General features: G+C 39.6%; 4 protein-coding genes across 5 annotated transcripts; 1 reads left to right on the top strand and 3 right to left on the bottom strand.

Moving 5' to 3' along the window:
• Window positions 1-2,372: 2,372 nt before the first annotated feature.
• Window positions 2,373-10,333, bottom strand: LOC105387324 (importin subunit beta-1). 2 transcript variants are annotated; one of them, XM_038121034.2, is made up of 11 exons: window positions 10,149-10,333; window positions 9,518-9,759; window positions 9,251-9,431; window positions 8,719-8,978; window positions 8,372-8,558; window positions 7,116-8,257; window positions 6,799-6,969; window positions 6,258-6,380; window positions 5,674-5,808; window positions 4,327-4,484; window positions 2,373-4,040 (listed from the first exon to the last, which is right to left on the bottom strand). In XM_038121034.2, coding segments are annotated over exons 1-11 (2,658 nt in total). In that variant the 5' UTR covers window positions 10,207-10,333; the 3' UTR covers window positions 2,373-4,039. The 2 variants fall into 2 exon arrangements, with proteins under 2 accessions (XP_037976962.1, XP_037976961.1); XM_038121033.2 differs by lacking the exon at window positions 2,373-4,040 and having other exon boundaries at window positions 4,323-4,484.
• A 445-nt stretch (window positions 10,334-10,778) lies between these two features.
• On the top strand, window positions 10,779-12,218 carry LOC119694560 (40S ribosomal protein S18). The gene is made up of 3 exons (XM_038121145.2): window positions 10,779-10,933; window positions 11,084-11,269; window positions 11,918-12,218. The coding sequence occupies exons 1-3, from the start codon at window positions 10,931-10,933 to the stop codon at window positions 12,185-12,187; spliced, it is 459 nt and encodes a 152-aa protein (XP_037977073.1). The 5' UTR covers window positions 10,779-10,930; the 3' UTR covers window positions 12,188-12,218.
• LOC119694559 (protein catecholamines up) lies at window positions 12,209-13,981 on the bottom strand. Its single transcript, XM_038121144.2, has one exon. The coding sequence runs from the start codon at window positions 13,848-13,850 to the stop codon at window positions 12,798-12,800; it is 1,053 nt and encodes a 350-aa protein (XP_037977072.2). The 5' UTR covers window positions 13,851-13,981; the 3' UTR covers window positions 12,209-12,797.
• Window positions 13,982-14,082: 101 nt separating this feature from the next.
• Window positions 14,083-19,395, bottom strand: LOC105387343 (carcinine transporter). Its single transcript, XM_048631156.1, has 8 exons — window positions 18,841-19,395; window positions 18,281-18,523; window positions 17,399-17,599; window positions 16,875-17,133; window positions 15,967-16,593; window positions 15,700-15,881; window positions 15,026-15,204; window positions 14,083-14,636 (listed from the first exon to the last, which is right to left on the bottom strand). The coding sequence occupies exons 1-8, from the start codon at window positions 18,892-18,894 to the stop codon at window positions 14,447-14,449; spliced, it is 1,935 nt and encodes a 644-aa protein (XP_048487113.1). The 5' UTR covers window positions 18,895-19,395; the 3' UTR covers window positions 14,083-14,446.
• Window positions 19,396-19,443: the final 48 nt, after the last annotated feature.

The raw sequence follows: 19,443 nt of genomic DNA, 5'->3' as shown, positions 1-19,443 counted from the left end.
GACTTCCAAGATGACTCTTATCTTAAACTCGTGGATGTCAATCAATCCTTTACTATATTATTATTTATGTCGTATTATAGCTGTCGTGAAATTGATAAGACCATCTTTTATCATGATTACAAAGATGTACCTTACTTAGATCCAATTTCAATATGATGAACTATTTATAAATACTTAAACTTCCTAGTCTAGATCGCTAGTAAAAAGAGCTATTCATCAGTACTATCATAGATCCCCGTCCTTCTTCCTAAGAGTCTAGATAAAAAAAGGCTGCTAAAGCTATAAACAAAGTATTGCACCATAATACATTGAATTTATTTTCAATACAAAATTGTAGAGAATTCCAGACTAAGAGAATATTGATAGATTCAGAAGAGCATACTTCTGGGTTTACTTGGTTATGTAGGACATTGTCTGAAGTCTATGTACCTACCTCCATATAGACTGTATAAAAAGTGTTTGTGTGTTTGAGAGAGTAAGATCATGAGGTTTTGTCATATTTGTTTTAAAACAAAGTTTTAATTTTAAAACATAAATCATTAACAAATACCATACCGAATATGCTTTTCTGGTAATACAGTTAAGCTATGTACCAATTAGTTTGTGAAAGCTTCATCCTATGATCACAAAAATATCAGTAGCATTCTCTTACCATATTAACCAACAGCTAACAGCCACCAAATTCTTAATAGGAATTACAAGGTTAAGAAAATAACAAGTAAACAGCAAACATAATAATCCTTTTAAATCATTGAGCCAAAATACCTGAAGACCCACAAAATTTATTTCAGCCAATGAGAAGTTAGCCGAGCTTGGTCGCAAGGAGATCATGCTGGCAGAGAAGGAGATGCCCGGTCTGATGGCCTGCCGCCTGAAGTATGCCCCCAGCAAGATCCTCAAGGGAGCCAGAATAGCTGGAAGTCTGCACATGACCGTGCAAACTGCAGTCCTCATTGAAAGCGTGGACGAGCTGAAGACAGCTTTATTAGAGGAGTGGGACGGCATTCCTCAGGAAACTGTCAAAAAGTTGATAAGGTCTATGAGAAACAGGCTGCAGGCTGTAATTAGGGCAAGAGGGGGCAATACAAAGTATTGATTTAAATAAATAAATTTTTATCTTAACATTTTTTGTTTAATTTGTATAATACGATACCCATACCCTTTTTTCCTAAATTCCCGTTTTTCCTACAATTGCGTTCAGACATCATTTATTTCAAAAATGATGAATGGATTTCAATAATAATGATATCAAATTAAAGCTGACATCTTAAGCTTTTAAATGACATATCATTTTTATTATTTCTATTCATAATTTTACTTGTATTAATGTATGTTTGCGCCGTCAAGGCTTGAGTCGATTTGGTTGCTCGCGAGTGTAGAAAGCTGAATATCTAATGACTAATGGTCTGTTCTACATTAGATTCTGCTAATAGAATTCTGCTGTAGGTAATAAAGAACTAATGTAGAGCATAATCTAACTAATGTAGAGCAGAACCTAATTAATGTATCTTACACGGTTCTACCTTTTTTGGCCTAAGATTTATTTGCCTAATCTCGTATTGCATAGTAACGTTTGGTCAAAGTCTCGTTTCGCCGAAAATCGTGTGGCAAAAATCTCGATTAGTAAAAAGTTATTTCGCATTATCTTGTTTAGCCTAATAATGGTATGGCCAAATCTTGAATAGCCTAATAATAGGTTTATAAAAAGAAATAATATTTGATTGGCTTTAACTTTGACGGAGCGTCTCACTATAGCGCAAACTGGTGCCTTGTATTGTTTCCGCTGTTTGGAAAACGCTCCGCTTTGGTTTTGATGAACATGTGCACCTAACACGCTCCTCCCCGCTTTGCTCATCGTCGCACCTATCTTAAGGTTTCGATCTCATGGGGTTTGTAATAATTATATTGCTCGTTAACTTTCGATTTTTTAATCATTCAATATCGTGATTTTCGGGATATAGGAGAAAAATACCACAATTTGTACATTTACTACATACCTACTTAATATATTATTTATTAAGATAACAGGAGAAACAAGATTATACATAGGTATAGACGAACATAAATTTGAGCAAACGAAATTTAGGTGTTTAAAGATTGTGCCTAAAGAGTTTTAGACGAAACGAGCCTTATGCCACATAAGTCTTGGCAAAGTGATGGTTCGGCCAAAAAAGTTTAGACCATACGAGTTATGCGAAATGAGTTTTGGTCAATAAAGATTATGCGAGATGAGGGGAACCCGTCTATAGAAAGCTGAATAACTAATGTAGAGATGAATCTAACAAAATTTAGAACACAATAGTGAATTTTATAGATTGTCTGTTATACAAGGCAATCTAATTATATTATACGGGTTTCTAATAAAAGATCTATGAAGTCACTAAATGTTTTATTATTATGGAACAGTTACAGAAGTGGTTACAGTTTAAAACATAACGAAAAATTTGACAAAAATATTTTAGATATTGCAGGAAAAGTGGGTGGTATTCATTGACTCAATGCCTCTACGATTCTAATTTGAGAACCTTTCACGGCATGGCACTAGTCCTCACACATTCTCCTATCATACATTATAACAATAGTTCTGAGCAAAGTAAGCATGTTGGATATGTAGTATTAATCTTCTTGTCTTGCACAATCCTTGCATACATCATCCCCTGTCAGTGCTGCGAGCAGACTAGCAAACACTCAATTATCCTTAAGTAATAGATACATTAGCGCTACGATACTCTTATTAATTGCATTTATTCATCTTCAAGTGTTCAAAGGTATTGGTTTAATTTAACTATCGAAACATAAGGTTTGTTTGCAAATCATTATTAACTTTAGAACTAGGTACATTCGAAAAATTATTGTCCAGCAATAAATTTTCAGAGTATTACATTGGCTTGAAATTTAATGTACAACTTCATGTTTTGTTTAATTCAAGTTTAGAATCTTCATATTTCAAGACACTAATGGCAGGTTACATTATTACAAAACGTTTGTGTAATTGGAGATTCAAGCGCTTTTACATGTATAAAAACAAAAACAACAAAACGATAACAAACATTCCTCAGACTTTCAAGATTTCAAATTTAATTGTTAAGGACGCTTTGTCACGAAGACGTAAAAGAAAGTCTTTTAATTACATATGTACAAATAATGTAAATATTTTTTCGAGCACTGAAGGCATCCTTTTTAACCATCACAACTGTAGATAGCTGATTGAGAAGTTAGTAAAGTGTTCTGTACTATTTTAATGGGGTACTTTACAAAATATATTATTTACAGTAGGTATGTTTTATAGGCGACCACAGCTGGCTACAGAATGTGATGTCCAAAAAGCGTTGCACCAATATGGCGTCCTCCAGCCTCCATCAACGTCGGCGCGACTCGCGCGCCATCTCGCGACTGACACAATAAGTCTAAGTTTACAAAATACCACTGATCACATTCAGCCACGCAGACTCACGTACACTCCTCCTCATTCATACTACCTTTCAGGCAACTTACAAAACATAATTAATATTTATAAAATTCAAAAATCACCTTGCAAATGTGCATGCCTATTATAACATTCGATCCCTGTCATTCAGGCTCACTTTCAGACTAACTATCACCTTATCTCATGTAAAGATACCACAGCCACTGTCTGTATTTATAATACCAAATAGGAAAATGCTTCAGCTGCTTTTTACGATATATATGGAAAGATTATGGTCAGGCATACGCATACTTAAATTATTCAAGAATGCTATGTGATAGGTGCATCAGTTTTGGCCACATCTCAATGTAGAAATCACTCTGTGATCCGATTTTTAATCCAGTTTAATAAAGTCTAGTTACAATAAGTAGCTAGATGAAAAGATAATTTAAACAGAATATGCAAATAATAATAATTAACTATACTACATTACATATAAAAATAACAAAGTAAAATAAAAATGGTGTGTAAACTAATGCACCTAACAACTGATACATAATGTGAGAGGTGCCGCCGCCGCTACCAGCCGCAGGCGGCGCCGGCCGGGACGCTGTCGCCGCGCAGCGACACAAATCTGCAACCACACAACAAACATCATTAATTTATACATACATACCTAAATACATACAGAACATATGGTTTAGATAGGATAATCAAAGATTAAAGAATAAATTAGATTTTAATTTTGTTTTGAATTAGAAATCCATCTAGATAACGTTACGGTATGGTATATTTGATGTTTAAAATCTCATGTTTAACTCACTGTAAACATGTACACGTGGATATCTATCTATGGCAGTGCAGTATGCATCTGATATACACCATCCGTATACCGCCTTTATACAACAACACACACTCACCAGCTGGCGAGCGGCGCCTGCTGCTTGAGCTTGCGGATCTCCTTGGTGGCCCAGTTGGCCAGCACCTTCGTGCGCGGCGTGCGCGAGCGCCGCGCCGCCTGCAGCAGGTCCAGGAGGGGGCGGGTCTCGATCAGCGGCAGCACGCGGGTGCCGAACACCTGCGGGGTTAAGATAGATACATTCAAAAACCGAATCAATATACATAGGTTTAGCTGAGCGCGAGATAATCGCGAATAACATTACAGGTTACATTACATAGCATTACAGGTTGAGAACCTCTTTTTTTGAAGCCGGTTGAATACTTTTTATTGGACGTAAGAGTACAATGGTTTATAAAGAGCACGTAAGGCGTGGCGTAAGCTACTTATGGATATAAAAATTGTTATGTAAAAGTGTCCCTGTTTCTTAGTATCCTAAGCGCTGCTAGGGAATCCACTATCGTTATTATTACTTTGTGTGTATTGTGAGTATTCTAAATAAATAATACGTAGCTGTGTTATTATGTAGTATCGGGTCACAATTTGTTTATAATATTATTATTACAGTAAAACAAAGTTGCTTCCTTCTAAAAAAATACACGTGGTGATAAGCTACTGATTTGATTAGGTACCTACTTATTATTTACTACGTCGAGATAACGAGATAAGGGCTACCAACTTTATTATTAATTAATACAAGTATGACTAGCAAAAATAATGTACACAGTTTTCCGAGGATATCATCTCAACAAGATACTAGTCACTTCAACATAAAATGCTAGAACTTGTCGATAAGAGAGCGAGAAAAGTTACACGGTGATTGCAGTGTGTTTTTATTGATGCATCATCATTAGTATGACTGTGGTAGGTACTAAACCTTTGTATTGCCGAAGATGTTGAAATATCCCAGAGATCTGCCAGTATTGCCTACATACACCACACGTCTCTTCTCACATCATATGCACGTTTTACGATGGACAAAGTGGTGGAATGGGCGCCCCCAGGCCCCAAATTATTTTCCGAATAAAGTGGTAATGTTTTTTCAGTTACTTTTTTAATAAATATTTTTGGAATGGAATCAAGTATACATAATTTTATTATTTAACACACATAAATATAATCGGAAACGAGATTTATCTGCAATAAAATTTTAGCCTTAACTCCGAGCTATTTTGGCCGAAAGACGTTAATGATTTCGCTGAAATCCAGTTCCCGGAGTTGATCACTTTCAATACCTACTCAGGAGAGAAAGCTTTGATAGACGTATTTTTCCCATTGTGGTTCGAGAAACAGAGACAATAAAAAAACAGCCGTGTCTGGTTTACCAATGGGGTCACTGGGACATAAGCTGTTAACACTAAACACGTACCGTGCACAGGTCCCCGGTGAGGCCGGCGATGACGGACATGTGTCCGTCGGTGCGCTCCGGCTCGCACGCCACCTGGATCATGAAGTTCACGATGGCCGGCACGTGCGGCTCCACCAGCGCCACGTCCGCTCGCACCTGAATTTAAACGTATGTGTTTTAGAATGGAAAGGGAAAAATGCAAGCATATGATGAAGGGCTGCAGCGCATGAATCGCTCCATGTATAATATTATTATACAGGGTGCAAAAAGGGTATACTAAGCCGAAACCAGCATGCAGCGTGCAGCATGTTATATCTAAAGGCGCGATTAAACGACGCGGGCTAGCCCGAGCCGAGCCTGGCTCCGCTCGTGGTTCGCCGCGCCACGCGCTGTGTAAACAACTGCGCTCGACGCAGCTCGCCAAAGTTCGCACGGCCCGGCTTTTTGAAACACCCTATATGAACTCAACTCTTACAGGGAAGGAAAACACCGTGAGGATGCAACAATCTGCACATCTATATCCTAGATGTGTACTCGAAGTACACAACTTTATAACACAGCAGAAATAGCCTCTAGTCATTAACTAACAGCACCATCCCACTGACCTCTCCCGTGGAGCCCTTGAGTCCCTGTATGATGCCGGTGTAGGCCTCGAGCACGCTCTCGCGCAGCTCGCCCAGGTACTCCACCATGTCGTAGTCGTTGCGGTCCACTTGCGCGTTGCTCGCCTGCAATGGGTCGGGGAATTTATTGTTAATAACAATAATTATAATAAATAATCAACAATAATCTTTATTTGCACACCAATCTAACTTAAACAACAGAGATGCACAAATGGCGATCTTATCGCTAATTAAGCGATCTCTTCCAGACAACCGTTGTATAACAAGAATAAAACATAAGAAAGCGTTTAGGGTGGTAATCAGATTGGTGGCAGTGTCGGGTTTAGAGATGGTTTGTTTGTTGTGGAGTCTAAATTGTGATGATTATCTTGAGTGGGAAACAAATGAAGCAACAGAGATGCATTATATTGTTTAATAAGAGCGTTGTGCGTACGTAACGCCCGTATGGTATCGCTGTAACTTATTAAAGATAAGATTAATTAACATCAATGTGTATAATTTTTGGATTAATAAAGGTTCATACCTGCAGTAACATTTGCATCACAACGTCGAAATACTTGGCGAAGTCGGGTCCAATACTGAGTGCAATATCTCCAAATACTGACAAGATCTGAGGCTTAACTGAACGATGAATGGATGGGTCTCCCAGGTTTTCCAATAATAAAACGATAATTTCATCACAATACGGTAGCACCTGTAAAATAACGAAGGAAGTTAATCCATATCTATGAATACAGCATAAATATTTAATGTGAGAGTTATTTGCGTTCACTGATTAATTCATAAACATTACAGGTGTAAATATCGTAATCATGCACTTGAAATGTAATATAACATTACCTTGCTTTTCAGCGCCCGGCAGATATCCCCGGTGAGCCCGACAGCGGCGATGCAGACCTGGTACTCCTGGTGGTTCTTGAGCCCCACGTACAGGTAGCGCTTGAAGGCGTCCATGTACTTGAGGAAGTTCTCTCCGAGCACCTCGACCAGCGTGGACACGGCCATGAGCGCGTCCTCCTGCACGCCGCCCGCCTTGCCCGCGTTGCCGGCGAACATGGTGAGCAGCGCCGTCATGATGGCGTCCGAGATCTGCGGCGCGTCCTCGGCCGTGACCTTGCGCAGCACGGACTGCAGCGTGGCGCACAGCAGGCTCTGCAGGTCGTTGAACTGCGAGCGGTCCGCCTGGTTCGAGATGTGGTTCTCCATCTGCAACACTTGCTGCAGCCGCTCCAGGATCACCATCGTGGTCTTCTGCACCGTGACGTAGCAGTCGGCCGGCGAGTTCTTCACCATCTCCATGAGCGCCTCGTAGGCGGCCGAGCGCAGGTTGTGCTGCGCCGCGTCCTGCCGGTCCGTGGTCTCGAGCAGGCGCTGGATGATGAAGTCGAAGTAGTTGGACATGCAGTAGGTGGCGGGCTGGCCGGACTCGCCGCTGTCGGCCGCCTCGTACGCCGCCTCCGCCAGCCCCGTGAACGCCCAGCACACGTTGGCCGCCACGCGCGGCTCCGCCTTCAGCCCGTTCACCAGACTTTCCAGAAGTGGCTTCAGATAAGTCTCGTTGATGGCAGCCTCAGGGACTATTTCACAAATTCTGCCAAAGGTCCAGGCGGCTGTATCTCTCACGGCTACGCTTGAGTCGTACATGGCTTCGATTAATGTGGGCATTGCCTTTTCTACTAATGGTTTCAGAGTATTTGCTTCAAGACCTCCTAAGATTGAGCCAAATGCCATCAGAGCAGCTTCCCTATAGCGCCAGTTTTCGTTTTTGATGTTTGAGTTGATGAAGGGCAAAACATGTGGTACAATGTCATCTTCACAGCAGTTAGATAGGAGCATCAGGCAAACAGATGCTGCTTTAGAAGGATTCCATTCTAGTTCATCATCACTATCATCTTGTTTAGTTAGTTTCTGCATGAGCACTGGCGCCAGGTATTGTAGGGCTCCTCTTGCATAGTACCTGGATGTTCTAACTGGTGGCCGACCTAAAATGTTTAAACATGTTAGTTAATTATTGAAGCATTAACATGATCTGGTTATGATATGTTTATATACAGTTTATACTGTGCATAATAATATGTAAGGTACATTGTGCATACCTGCTTCTCCAGCCTCAGCCTCTTCAATAGCTAAATCAATTTCTTCATCGCTGACGTTTGACCAGAACTCAATACCTTGTAGAGATATTTCATCAATATCAGACTTCATAGCTTCTAATGTTATAGGGAAAAGGGCTTGACCCATATAAGGCTCCATGTATTGATAGTACAGTGACAGTATTTTGACCTAGAATGAAAAAAATAAGTGCTCTTTTATAACTGTGGGTATGTATCAGTGCTCTTTTATATCAGTGTCCAATCAGACCTGCTTTTGTACACTTGTGTAAATATAGTCATGACAATAATTCTAAAGCTAAAGCTGATGTATGTAAAGCTGTAGTACTTACTAAGCATTGAAGAGCTGCTACACTGATCCTCATGTCGGTGGACTGAGTGGCTTCACAGACTACTTCCATTATGAAATTCCTTTCGTTTTCCTTGTCAAAGTTTGCTTTGGTGAACTCTAGAGAGTTGTGCAGAGCTTGTGTGGCAGCTAAACGGACATAGTTGCTGGGTTCTGTTGATCTCATTCCGTGGATGATGGCCGTGAGGATTGGATTGCTCTGCTCTGTTAGAACTTCAGCATCTATCTCCTGGCAAATGTAGCCTGAAATATGGTGAAGTTTTTTTTTAAGTTATGAGAGAAAATAATAAGATTCAAATCAGAAAATCCCAGTGGTTATGTTGGAATAGACTGCTATTGGACTTTTCCTTATTAAGACAATGTGGATCTACGTACATAATGAAAATGTTCATCCAATTTCATTTGAATTAGTTCAATTTATTTTATGAAGACCTAATGCTAATGGGCTCCCAAATACAAATCAATTACTTATAATTCTGCATTATGGCTAGAAAAGAACATACAATGTTACATACCAATAGCTTCAAGAGTAGCTTCTTTTTTAAGTTCAGTTGACTGTCCATTGACAACATTTTCTACAAGCATTGGGATGAGATCATTCCACTGGCCCACTGGTAGCTCTGCCACGGCCACATAGGCGACACACTGCGCCGCAGAACTCGGCCGGCTGTTCTCTGTGCCAATAGCTGACAGAATCTAAAAAGTATAGTGTTAAATGTATAAATTTGTTTCTTAAACATTAAATAACAATTATCCATGTTATAACAGTGACAAAAACATACATTTTTCTTAATATAAAGTCTTATGTCTTCAGGTAATGCTAGCCATCTTTGTTGGTATTGCTGTTTTAGTGTGATGTCCTTAGATGTTAGATGATTTTTAAGCTGTAACCCAGCAGCCATCCTGGCCACCTGGCTGTTGCCGCCCTGCACCAGCACATCAGATAGCATCTTGATGAAGGTGGTGAAGTCTGTAGCTGCTGCATGGTTGAGGTATTTTTCAGCAGCTTCCAATTCATTTCTATCTGTAAATAACCCATGTGCAAAATATTATTAGTAGGTAGAGTATGCTTGTCTATAATAAGAAGGCAACCTCAGAAACATCATAATTGAGATTATTTTTTGTATGAATCTATGTTATTTATTGGTGTCAATCTACACTAAACTAAACTTCCGAATACAAAGCCGTTATAATGACATTGTTGAAAACTCCACTTCTAAAATGAGTTTGCAGTGGTAATACGTGTTACGGCGGCTACCTGTGGTTCCTTGATCAGTAGCTACTGTTCTGCTACACACAACAAGCTTCTATTCTACATTATTAGCTCGCATTACAAAGAACGTTTGGCGATAACAGCTTTGACATTACACGAACAAGCGCCATGCTCGACACATGAAGGATTTAGTTACTTACCAGGCGATATAGTCTTTTCAAGTATTTGTATAAGTGTTAATGTAGTTTCAGCGTGCATTTTGGTGTATTGTTTAGTGTTAAAACTCAAGAAAAAACCAATAAAATACAAAAATTGAGAGCTAAATAACTGACGAAACCGGCACACGGTTGAAAGGAATCTTCGTGTTTAATGTTGCCATAAAACAAATTTAATTAAACTACACCATAGACACATAGACCTGCTCACGCACTGCGTCCACCGATTCAAAACGAGTAGAAATTATTTCCGTGAGAGGCATTTGCACCTCCAATATTTCCGATGCAAGTGGTCGAAGGCGTAGGTGGTTGGATGTGATCAGCAAAAAAATGTTACTTATGTTCCTTGGGTCAGCTCATCAGTGGCGAGGTGGAGGTGCAGCGGATCTCGATCTGTCAAGCGGGAGGAGCGAGCGCGGGCGGTGCAATCCGTTAGCGTGATTTACCAATAAATTATTCGTCGCCTGTCATCGAAATCAGTAAAACTATTTTATAAATTATAAACTTTATCAAGATGCGCGTGCCATTGACCGCCCGCCCACCCCGTCAAGGACGCAATGCGGCCGTAATCGCAGATGTGCGGCTAACCTTATGATTTTTTACATGTGGCAGCATAGTATTTTTTTACTGTTACCTACTCTGTGATTGATGAATAGTTTGACATTGACATTTGGTAGTTCACAGACTAGAATATTTTAGTCCTTTTCTTTTGAAGTTTTAGTGCCGAAGTTGTATTGTTGTGCATTTTGTTGATAAAAATCTTCAAAATGGTAAGAAATCCTATATATTTCCTTAAATATTATGCTATTGATTAAGTTGCGTGACCTATATGTTATCGCTGTGTATCATATTTATAATTTTTACTCACAATTTCTCTGTATACTTGCACTTGGATAACCTAACTATGTCTTCTGTTTTAGTCGCTCGTAATACCGGACAAATTTCAACACATTCTTCGTATCATGAATACGAACATCGATGGCAAACGCAAGGTTATGTTCGCCATGACTGCCATCAAGGGAGTTGGTCGCAGGTACTCCAACATTGTCCTGAAGAAAGCCGACATCGATCTTGACAAACGTGCGGGAGAATGCACTGAGGAAGAGGTAAGATATAATAAATTTCATTCAGTGTACACTAAAGTATAACGCCACGTTATTTCATGAAGTTCCGCTTCTCAACTTGTCCAATAAAAAACGTAAACAAACCTTTATAAGCACTAGTTAAAACTTCAGTGATTTATGATAATAGATAGTTAACCTCCTATCTAGTGGTTCCGGCTGCCTAAGAAAACCAAATTTCAGAGTGCATTGTTGGAATAATGTCTTCAATCATCATCACCAACTTGAGTTCAAAGTTTGTCTTGAAAGTGTAACTAACTACCTGCCTTCTTTCATAAAATACTTATTGTTCATGCAATCTAGAGTCTACAAACCAGATGTGCATCTGCTTGGCATCCATACTGTTGATCTGAGGTCTAAAAGAAGAGATCAGCCAATCTACCTATTTGGTTGTTTGGAATGAGTGACAAATTAAACAAAAACACAAAAATATGCTGAAAAAAATATTAAAAACTATTGTATGTTGTGATTCAAAACAAATGTTTTGATATTACAACAATGCATAATGCTCTAAGTTAACAACCATTTGATAATAAGCAATCCCACTTTGAGATAGCAAAGAGAGCAGCAGGTGGGCAGCTAGTTGGCATTATCCACTATTATAATAATTACCATAAAATTATTTTGTTACAGGTCGAAAAGATCATTACGATCATGTCAAACCCCAGGCAATACAAAATCCCCGACTGGTTCTTGAACAGACAAAAGGACATTGTCGACGGTAAATACAGCCAGCTGACCTCCTCCAACTTGGACTCTAAACTTCGTGAGGACTTGGAGAGGCTGAAGAAGATCCGCGCCCACCGAGGCATGCGTCACTACTGGGGCCTGCGCGTGCGCGGTCAGCACACCAAGACCACCGGCAGGAGAGGCAGGACTGTTGGTGTGTCCAAGAAGAAGTAAACAATAAAATAAAAAACTTTCTGAAAATTTATATTTCTTTATTTTTATACAATACTCTCCTATACTCCTATTGAAAGCTACTACATTTTGATTTGTTCCATCACAAAGATAGCCAGAATTTATTGCTCACAGATAGTAACTAGTTAACTTAGTTCTACATATTAAAATATAGTCACTATTAATCACCTTGCACTTATATCATAAAACACTATAAAGACAAATGGAAAGAATGGAACATTTAAAATTAATGTTTATGTACAAGTGATAAAAAGTTATAGGAATGATAATACCTACATGGAGGATGTGTCATTAAATAGTTTACACTGAGCTAATCAACAGCAGGTGTTACAATTTTTTTTTACAAAAATAGCATTCTACAAACTTTATTCTCAAGTAGAACATTAAAAGAACCCATTAGCTGACTACAATGGATCCAGTTTCTAAATGATTTATAATGACAATTTAACTATGTCCAAGTAATAGGAAAGGTATTGACAAATTATAAAACTATAATTTTATAATATTTGTGATGTAATTTTTATTTTTTGATTCAATTAATGGCCAAACTTATTAGCTACTACTAAAAATGCAACAGAAAATATTTACCTAATCACTCATATTGTGCTATTAAAACCATCATATAAACACCTACTAATAAAGCAAATATTTCTTTAACTGACTGTGATAACTTATTAGACCCTTCTAATAATTCTGGAATGACTGAAACAGTTGCAATGTAAATGAAACCGCCAGCAGTGAATGGCAGCACCAGTCTGGAGACCAGACCCTCCCCGGAGCCTTGCAGATAAATTGAAATAAATGTCCCAGAGAAAGCTCCAAAGGCAGTGACTAGCTGAAGCATCATTGCTTTTCCACGAGAGCAGCCAGACTTCACTAGAATGGCAAAATCTCCAATTTCATGAGGTATCTCATGCAACAAAATAGTTACTGTGGTGATATATCCAATATTTTGTCCAGCAATAAATGATGCCCCGATAGCAAGACCATCTGTGAAGTTGTGTGTGAAATCAGCTGCCAAGTTCAAGTATCCAGCTATTTGAATCTCTTGTTTTTTGTCTTTGCCTTTCTTCTTCAATTTGTCGTCAGACTTCTTCTTGTCTCCGCTGTGGGAATGGCCGTGTCCACCATCAAATAGTCGTACAGTTTTCTCGACGACGAGGAAGGCGATGATGCCGCCGAGCACGCCGAGCCCCACCGTGACGTCGTGCGGCTCATGAGCCTCCTCCCCAGCTCCATGTGAGTGAGAGTGGCTGTGACTGTGCCCATGCTCTCCGGAACTTGACATCAGCGCATGGGGTATTAAATGGAGGAAAGCATCTCCTAGTAGACCTCCTGATGCGAACGACAATAGAATTTTGAGCAGAGGCTGCTTTTCGACGCTTCCATCAATAGGAATGAAAAATAGTATGAAGAAGGGAAGTATGCTTATGAAAAGGGTTGAACTCAAGGCTTTCACGTACAAGTCGTACTGGTCCACTGGAGGCTTCGTCTGCTCTGCTTTTATCTTCTCATTTGCAGTTTTAGAATATTTGAAAGCAGGGGATTCATCATGTGAATGTGAGTGGCTATGTCCCAACACGGTTATCAACAAAACACTAAGTAGCACTGTGCACGATAGTATGTTTCGCCTCGACAGGGCCATTGTAATTCAGGCAATCGAGTTGCTGCACATAGATTTATGCAATACGTGTTGTATTCTTGATAGAGATATGCACAAATAAAAACACAAAGCACTGCCGGTACGGAAGAAATCTACGTCACACGTCACCACAAAGATAACAGAGTATAAAAATATTTCACAGAGTATAACAAAATTAAGCTGCATTCACACACATCACATTGTGGTGCTTTCAGAATAATAACAGCTTCACGCAAAAAAATCAGTAACCACTTTTCAGTGTGCTTACTGATATTATTTTGAGCCCTGAGGGATGATTAGAAGATTAATTTCCAAACTATGAGAAAACTCCTGAATGCACATTTGGTTCCGAGCAAGGACTTTGTTCCGAGTGAATAGCCGCCTTTTATGAAGCGTAATTTTATAGGTTTCGGCTGGAAATCGAACCCGGGACGAGGTATGGTACTTTGAGTGTTGAAGCTGATTCATTTTAATATAATATCTAAGGAAAATTTCAAAGAAAGCTCTAACTAAGTATACTGAACTATACTGTTTAATCTCTTCGGTATCGACTGTACGTAGATAGGTAACTAGGTAGGTACTTATAAATATTTCAAACTTTAAAACCAATAAGTCATTTTAATATTTCCGTCGAAGTCGCGTTGGGTTTCTACTATGCTGGACTGGCGCACCAGCTTCCTCATGGAGCTTCGTCTGATGCTGGGGATCTCCGACACCCGGTCAGTGACTGGGGCCTGGTTCAACTCCAGCTGATCCAGGTTTTCATACGAGTCCGACGTTGGAGCTTGCCTGTGGAATGAAATATTTTATATTGATGACTACGGAGCAACTACGACAACCGTATGATTCGGTGTTACAAAGGACAAGGCAATGAAAAGTGTTGGATATTGTTATGAGCATATATTGCTTTTCCTGGTTGTCAGCTTCTTAGGTACCAACCAAATTTAATCAAAAATGCTCCAGCTGTTTTCTTGTGAAAGACTAACAAACATTCATCCATCCATACTTCTTCTAGTGCCGTCTCCTAGCGAAGGTAGGCAATCATCCATGGAATCCTTAGTAACAAACTTTCACGTTTATACGTATAGGATACCTAAGTAGCTTCCTAATTCGTATGCCTATCTGTTTTTTCCCGTGCCTAAAAAGTCCTCAAAGTCCCAGCCCAAAAAAAAACCCACCTTTGATCACCACACACACAGCAGTCCTTATAAGTCCAGTCTTTCCCAAACAGCTCCCCCTCTTCGGCAGTTTGAGGCAGGGGACAGTGCAGGGTCTCGGGCAGCCTCAGCGCCGTCAGGCCGCCCACCACCGACACCGCGCCCATCACCACCAACGGCAGGACCAGGTTACTCGAACCCTGTAGTGATCATATTATTATATTATATTATTAATGTTAGTTGCTAACGTCAGCCCTAGTGGCAGTAGATGTAAATCCTAAAACATAATATAATATCCACCTATATTCTACATTTAAAAGTAATTATTAAAGCGTGTAAAACATTTTGTAAGAAGTCCCCTTTGCTTAAAATAAGTAAAATAATCAGTGGATAGTTTCTGTGATGCTAGTCTAGAATGATCCGCTGAGTCATCCCCTTTAAGCTTACTATACCACTTTTGCAAAATCCTGTATATGTGATGTTTTTTTACTATAGCTATATTAATGAATGATATTGCAATCTTACGATGATACCTACCTCAATTTCTTATTTCACGATACGGTGCATTGATGTGTGGTAGATATGTGCAGAAACGGTCTAAAAATGAGAGTTATCATAATCATGAGCATACGATGAGCTACTTAGCATTTTCAATTTGTCGAATGTTTATTCATATCGAAAAAAAACAGTCTCACCAAGTAATTCACAAAGGGGATTATTGTTAATCCCAAACCACCGATATAAGCAGATGTCCCGATTCCCACCCCTCTCAGCTCAGTCGGGTATAACTCTCCCGCGTACGGATAAATTATTAAAAATGATGCGGAAATAAAACACTTCGAAATTAAATACAATATGAGAGTCTCCGTCTGCGCATCTGAAACATGAAAGTTACACATTACCATGATCATCGCAAGTACATTTTTCTATTGGGTATTTCAATGATGCATCAGTGACCTCACCTTCAGGCAACATAACAGTAGCGATACAAAATATACCGCTGATGACCATAGACAAGCAGAGCGGCCAGCGGCGGCCGACGCGGTCCATGAGCAGCCAGCACACCACGTAGCTGGGGATCTCCACGGCCGAGGACAGGAAGAAGCTCATGTACTGGTTGCTGCCGATGGCCGGCCCGTAGTAACTCAGCCCGACGTACACCATCTCGGACGCGCACCAGTTGAGTGTTATGAGGCAAGTTTTGAGCCGCATGTTGGGCGTGCGGCACAGCGCGAACACGCTCGGCGACTGATCCTCCACGAAGCCACGCTCCTTCTGCTCCATCACCTTCTTCTGCAGCCTCGCCGTGTACTCTTCTGGCATTTCTTTCCCGTTCACTCGGGCTATAGACTTCAATATCGTGTTCGCTTCCTCCAGCCGCTCCTTCATCAGCAGCCACCTCGGGGACTCCGGCAGCACGAACCAGTAGAAGTAGTACAGGACAAATGGAGCCGATGTGGCCCAGGCCAGTTTCCGCCAGTCTCTAAGAAGGTATGTCACGATCGACAGCAAGATTAGGCCCAGAGTGTAAAATACGCATGTCATTACGGTGACGAATGATCGGTAATTTGGCCCCGCGAGCTCCAGCGCTGTAAGAATTGATTACTAATTTATGTATATTTTATGATAGGTACTACTACAATACAAATATTAATATTTTCAAACTACCTAGCTTCTACAATAAATAACAATGATCCATCACAAAAAATAAAAGCTGCGACATTGCTACGGGCTACGCATCGTAGCGCGTAGTACCCTGCTACGAGATGCTACGAGCTACGAGTCGTAGCCAGTTCGTAGCCTACGAGTCGTAGGCCTTGTTTGCCACAGATATTTTGATCATTTTAAATATTATTTAAAGGAAACTTACATATTATAAACGGTATCTGATACACGGCTGGTATAGTGAGACCCACTATAGATCTGGCTAACACCCAGAACCAATACTCATGTGCTAAGGCAGTCATGAAGCTGCCTATCAGTAGAGTGGTGAGACACGCAAAGAATGACTTCTTCCGTCCGATGCGGTCGTTCAATAAGCCGAATGTGTATACTCCGATGGGCCCACCGACGTTTAGCGCCACTAGGCCCAGCGTGGGGTACACATCAAAGTCGCAAACTAGGTCAAACTGAAATAATAATATTGCATTAATTTATCATAATACCATTGCTTAGTCTTAGCTCTACTACTGTTAAACTGTTTGCGGTGACCAAATGAATCGATTTAAGTAGTTGCTGAATGCTAAGTTTCTCAAATACTTATTTATGAACTTTTAAGAATAATTTGTAAACCTCTATATTCTGAGCTCACTAATCTAAATCATTTTTCATTATTCCTTTTTTCAAGAATTTAGAATGGACGTGTATAGTCATGAGCTTATTTATTTTCCTTACATCAATAACGATAGACGAGGACACCAGCGTGGTGTTGTAGACATAACCGTCCCGGCAGTGCTCCACGGGCCAGCCGGGGCCTATGTCCTCCATACCGGGGCCTATGTCCTTCATCCCGGGGCCTATGTCCGGCCCACCGTCCTCCAACACCTGGCTCCAGTTCACCGCATACCGCAGACATCTTTCAAATGTACTGTTGCTCTGTTGCAAGTGAGAAAAACAGGGTTGATTTTTAGATAAGGTTTTTTAGGCTCGCTTGTTTTTTTGCTAATATTTTCAGCGATACTTCAACTTTTGTCATTGTTGTGTCGAGTTGAGGATGTGAAGCTTTAACATTTCGGTGGAAATCACTTCGTACACCTACATTAGGTAGGTTTACACCATTAATTTCTTTCAATGTTAGAGCGAACAAGGTGAACTCAATAAATAGGTCATTCCGATTCTTGCTCGCAATTTGCCTACGTCACATTCAAGTACAAGTGCAAATAATTGAGTAGTTCAAAGCGCGAGGGAAAAGGGTTCAAAATGCATTGAAAGTTTACCGGTATTTTTTGTTTTTATTAAACGAAGTTGTTTTAGATGAGGAGTTTAAATTTACCAGTTTTACCTACCTAAATATATTTCAATTCTACTCACCTACATGTACTTTAGTACCCAAGCAGTTAAACTAAGTAATTGGGTTCTTAAGTAATAATTGTTTTGTGTATCTCTTTCGGTTTACAAAAGGATGTTTTAAGAACATAATCTGAGAATAAATGACGCAAGTCTTTTATATGATCGTTACCATTTTTCACTTTTATAACTATCATCATGCTCACACCTACAACCACAATGACCTATTAATTTGTACAAAAACATAGTATTCAAGACCACCACCCAAACCTTTTTAGGTATAGCCATCATCTTAATCTCCTCCTCCGTAAAGTTATACTGATGCAGTGCGGGCACGTTGCACCAGTGGTCGGGCACGTCCGTCATGAAGAGCTGGTTGAAAGCGCAGAAGCCACACGGGAGACATGCGGGCAGACACACCAGCCATAGAAGCAGCTTCTGGTAGAGGCCAAACTCCCCGATCTTGGGCAGCAGGTCGTCCAGGTCAATGGCATCCTCCTTGGCTTCGGTTGCCTGGATCGAGTGATGGGGTTTTAGGTGGGATGTGAATTAAATAGGTACAGTTCCGTTGAATATATTATAATTTTAGAAGTATGTATGTAAGTAATGATTGAAAACGTTTCATACTACTTTTATATAAACTTCAGAATGCTATGAATAAAATGAGATTTTGCTTCATTTATTGGAGGTATTTTTTTTTGTAACGAGTACTGCCTACTATAGTCAATCACTGCAACTTATAACCAAAATAAAAAAGCCTACAAAAACCATAAAATATAATATGGAAACAAACGGATAAAGTATTAGTAAATATAATTTGAGATACAAACCGAAAAATTGCCTTGTACGTTGTCACTTTGCACCCTTTTGCGAGTCTTCGACATTATTCTTGTTTTGTCACTAACTCACTAGTAATATCAGACATTTCCTATGCACACGTCCATTCACGACAAACAGTATTCAATGACTTTGTAGGCGGGAGAAGCCTTACAATGTATAATCTTATTGATCAAGTTTATAGACGCGTAACCTACCCGCCAAACTTAACTATGCGAACAAATTAATATTGCCTATGTCACTATTTTAGTAGGTCAATAATTAGATTATGTTTGGTACTTGTAGATATAGTATTCACTTTAAAGATTATGGTCAGCTGCGTGTAACGTTACATGTAACAGTTGACGTAATATTTGTAGGTGTAACAGAATTATAGATATCGTGTACCTGCGGGCCCTTAGGATGAAAATGTGATATATCTTAAGTTTTTAGCTTAGTGATTCTACTGATTTTAACATTTTGAAATTTAAAGAATTAAGTTAAGATTATATTCGTTAGTTTTAGTTAGGCATTAATAATTATAATTTAATCAAGAAGTACTATGTAACTAATAAAACTTAATCTTAGATAAAAAAGTTAAGAATTAATTTAATGAA

The sequence above is a fragment of the Plutella xylostella genome, chromosome 4 (assembly GCF_932276165.1).
Source record: "Plutella xylostella chromosome 4, ilPluXylo3.1, whole genome shotgun sequence".
Classification (NCBI taxonomy): Eukaryota; Metazoa; Arthropoda; class Insecta; order Lepidoptera; family Plutellidae; genus Plutella; species Plutella xylostella.
The sequence above is the reverse complement of the archived record's forward strand: the minus strand, read 5'-3'. Positions and strand labels throughout refer to the sequence as shown.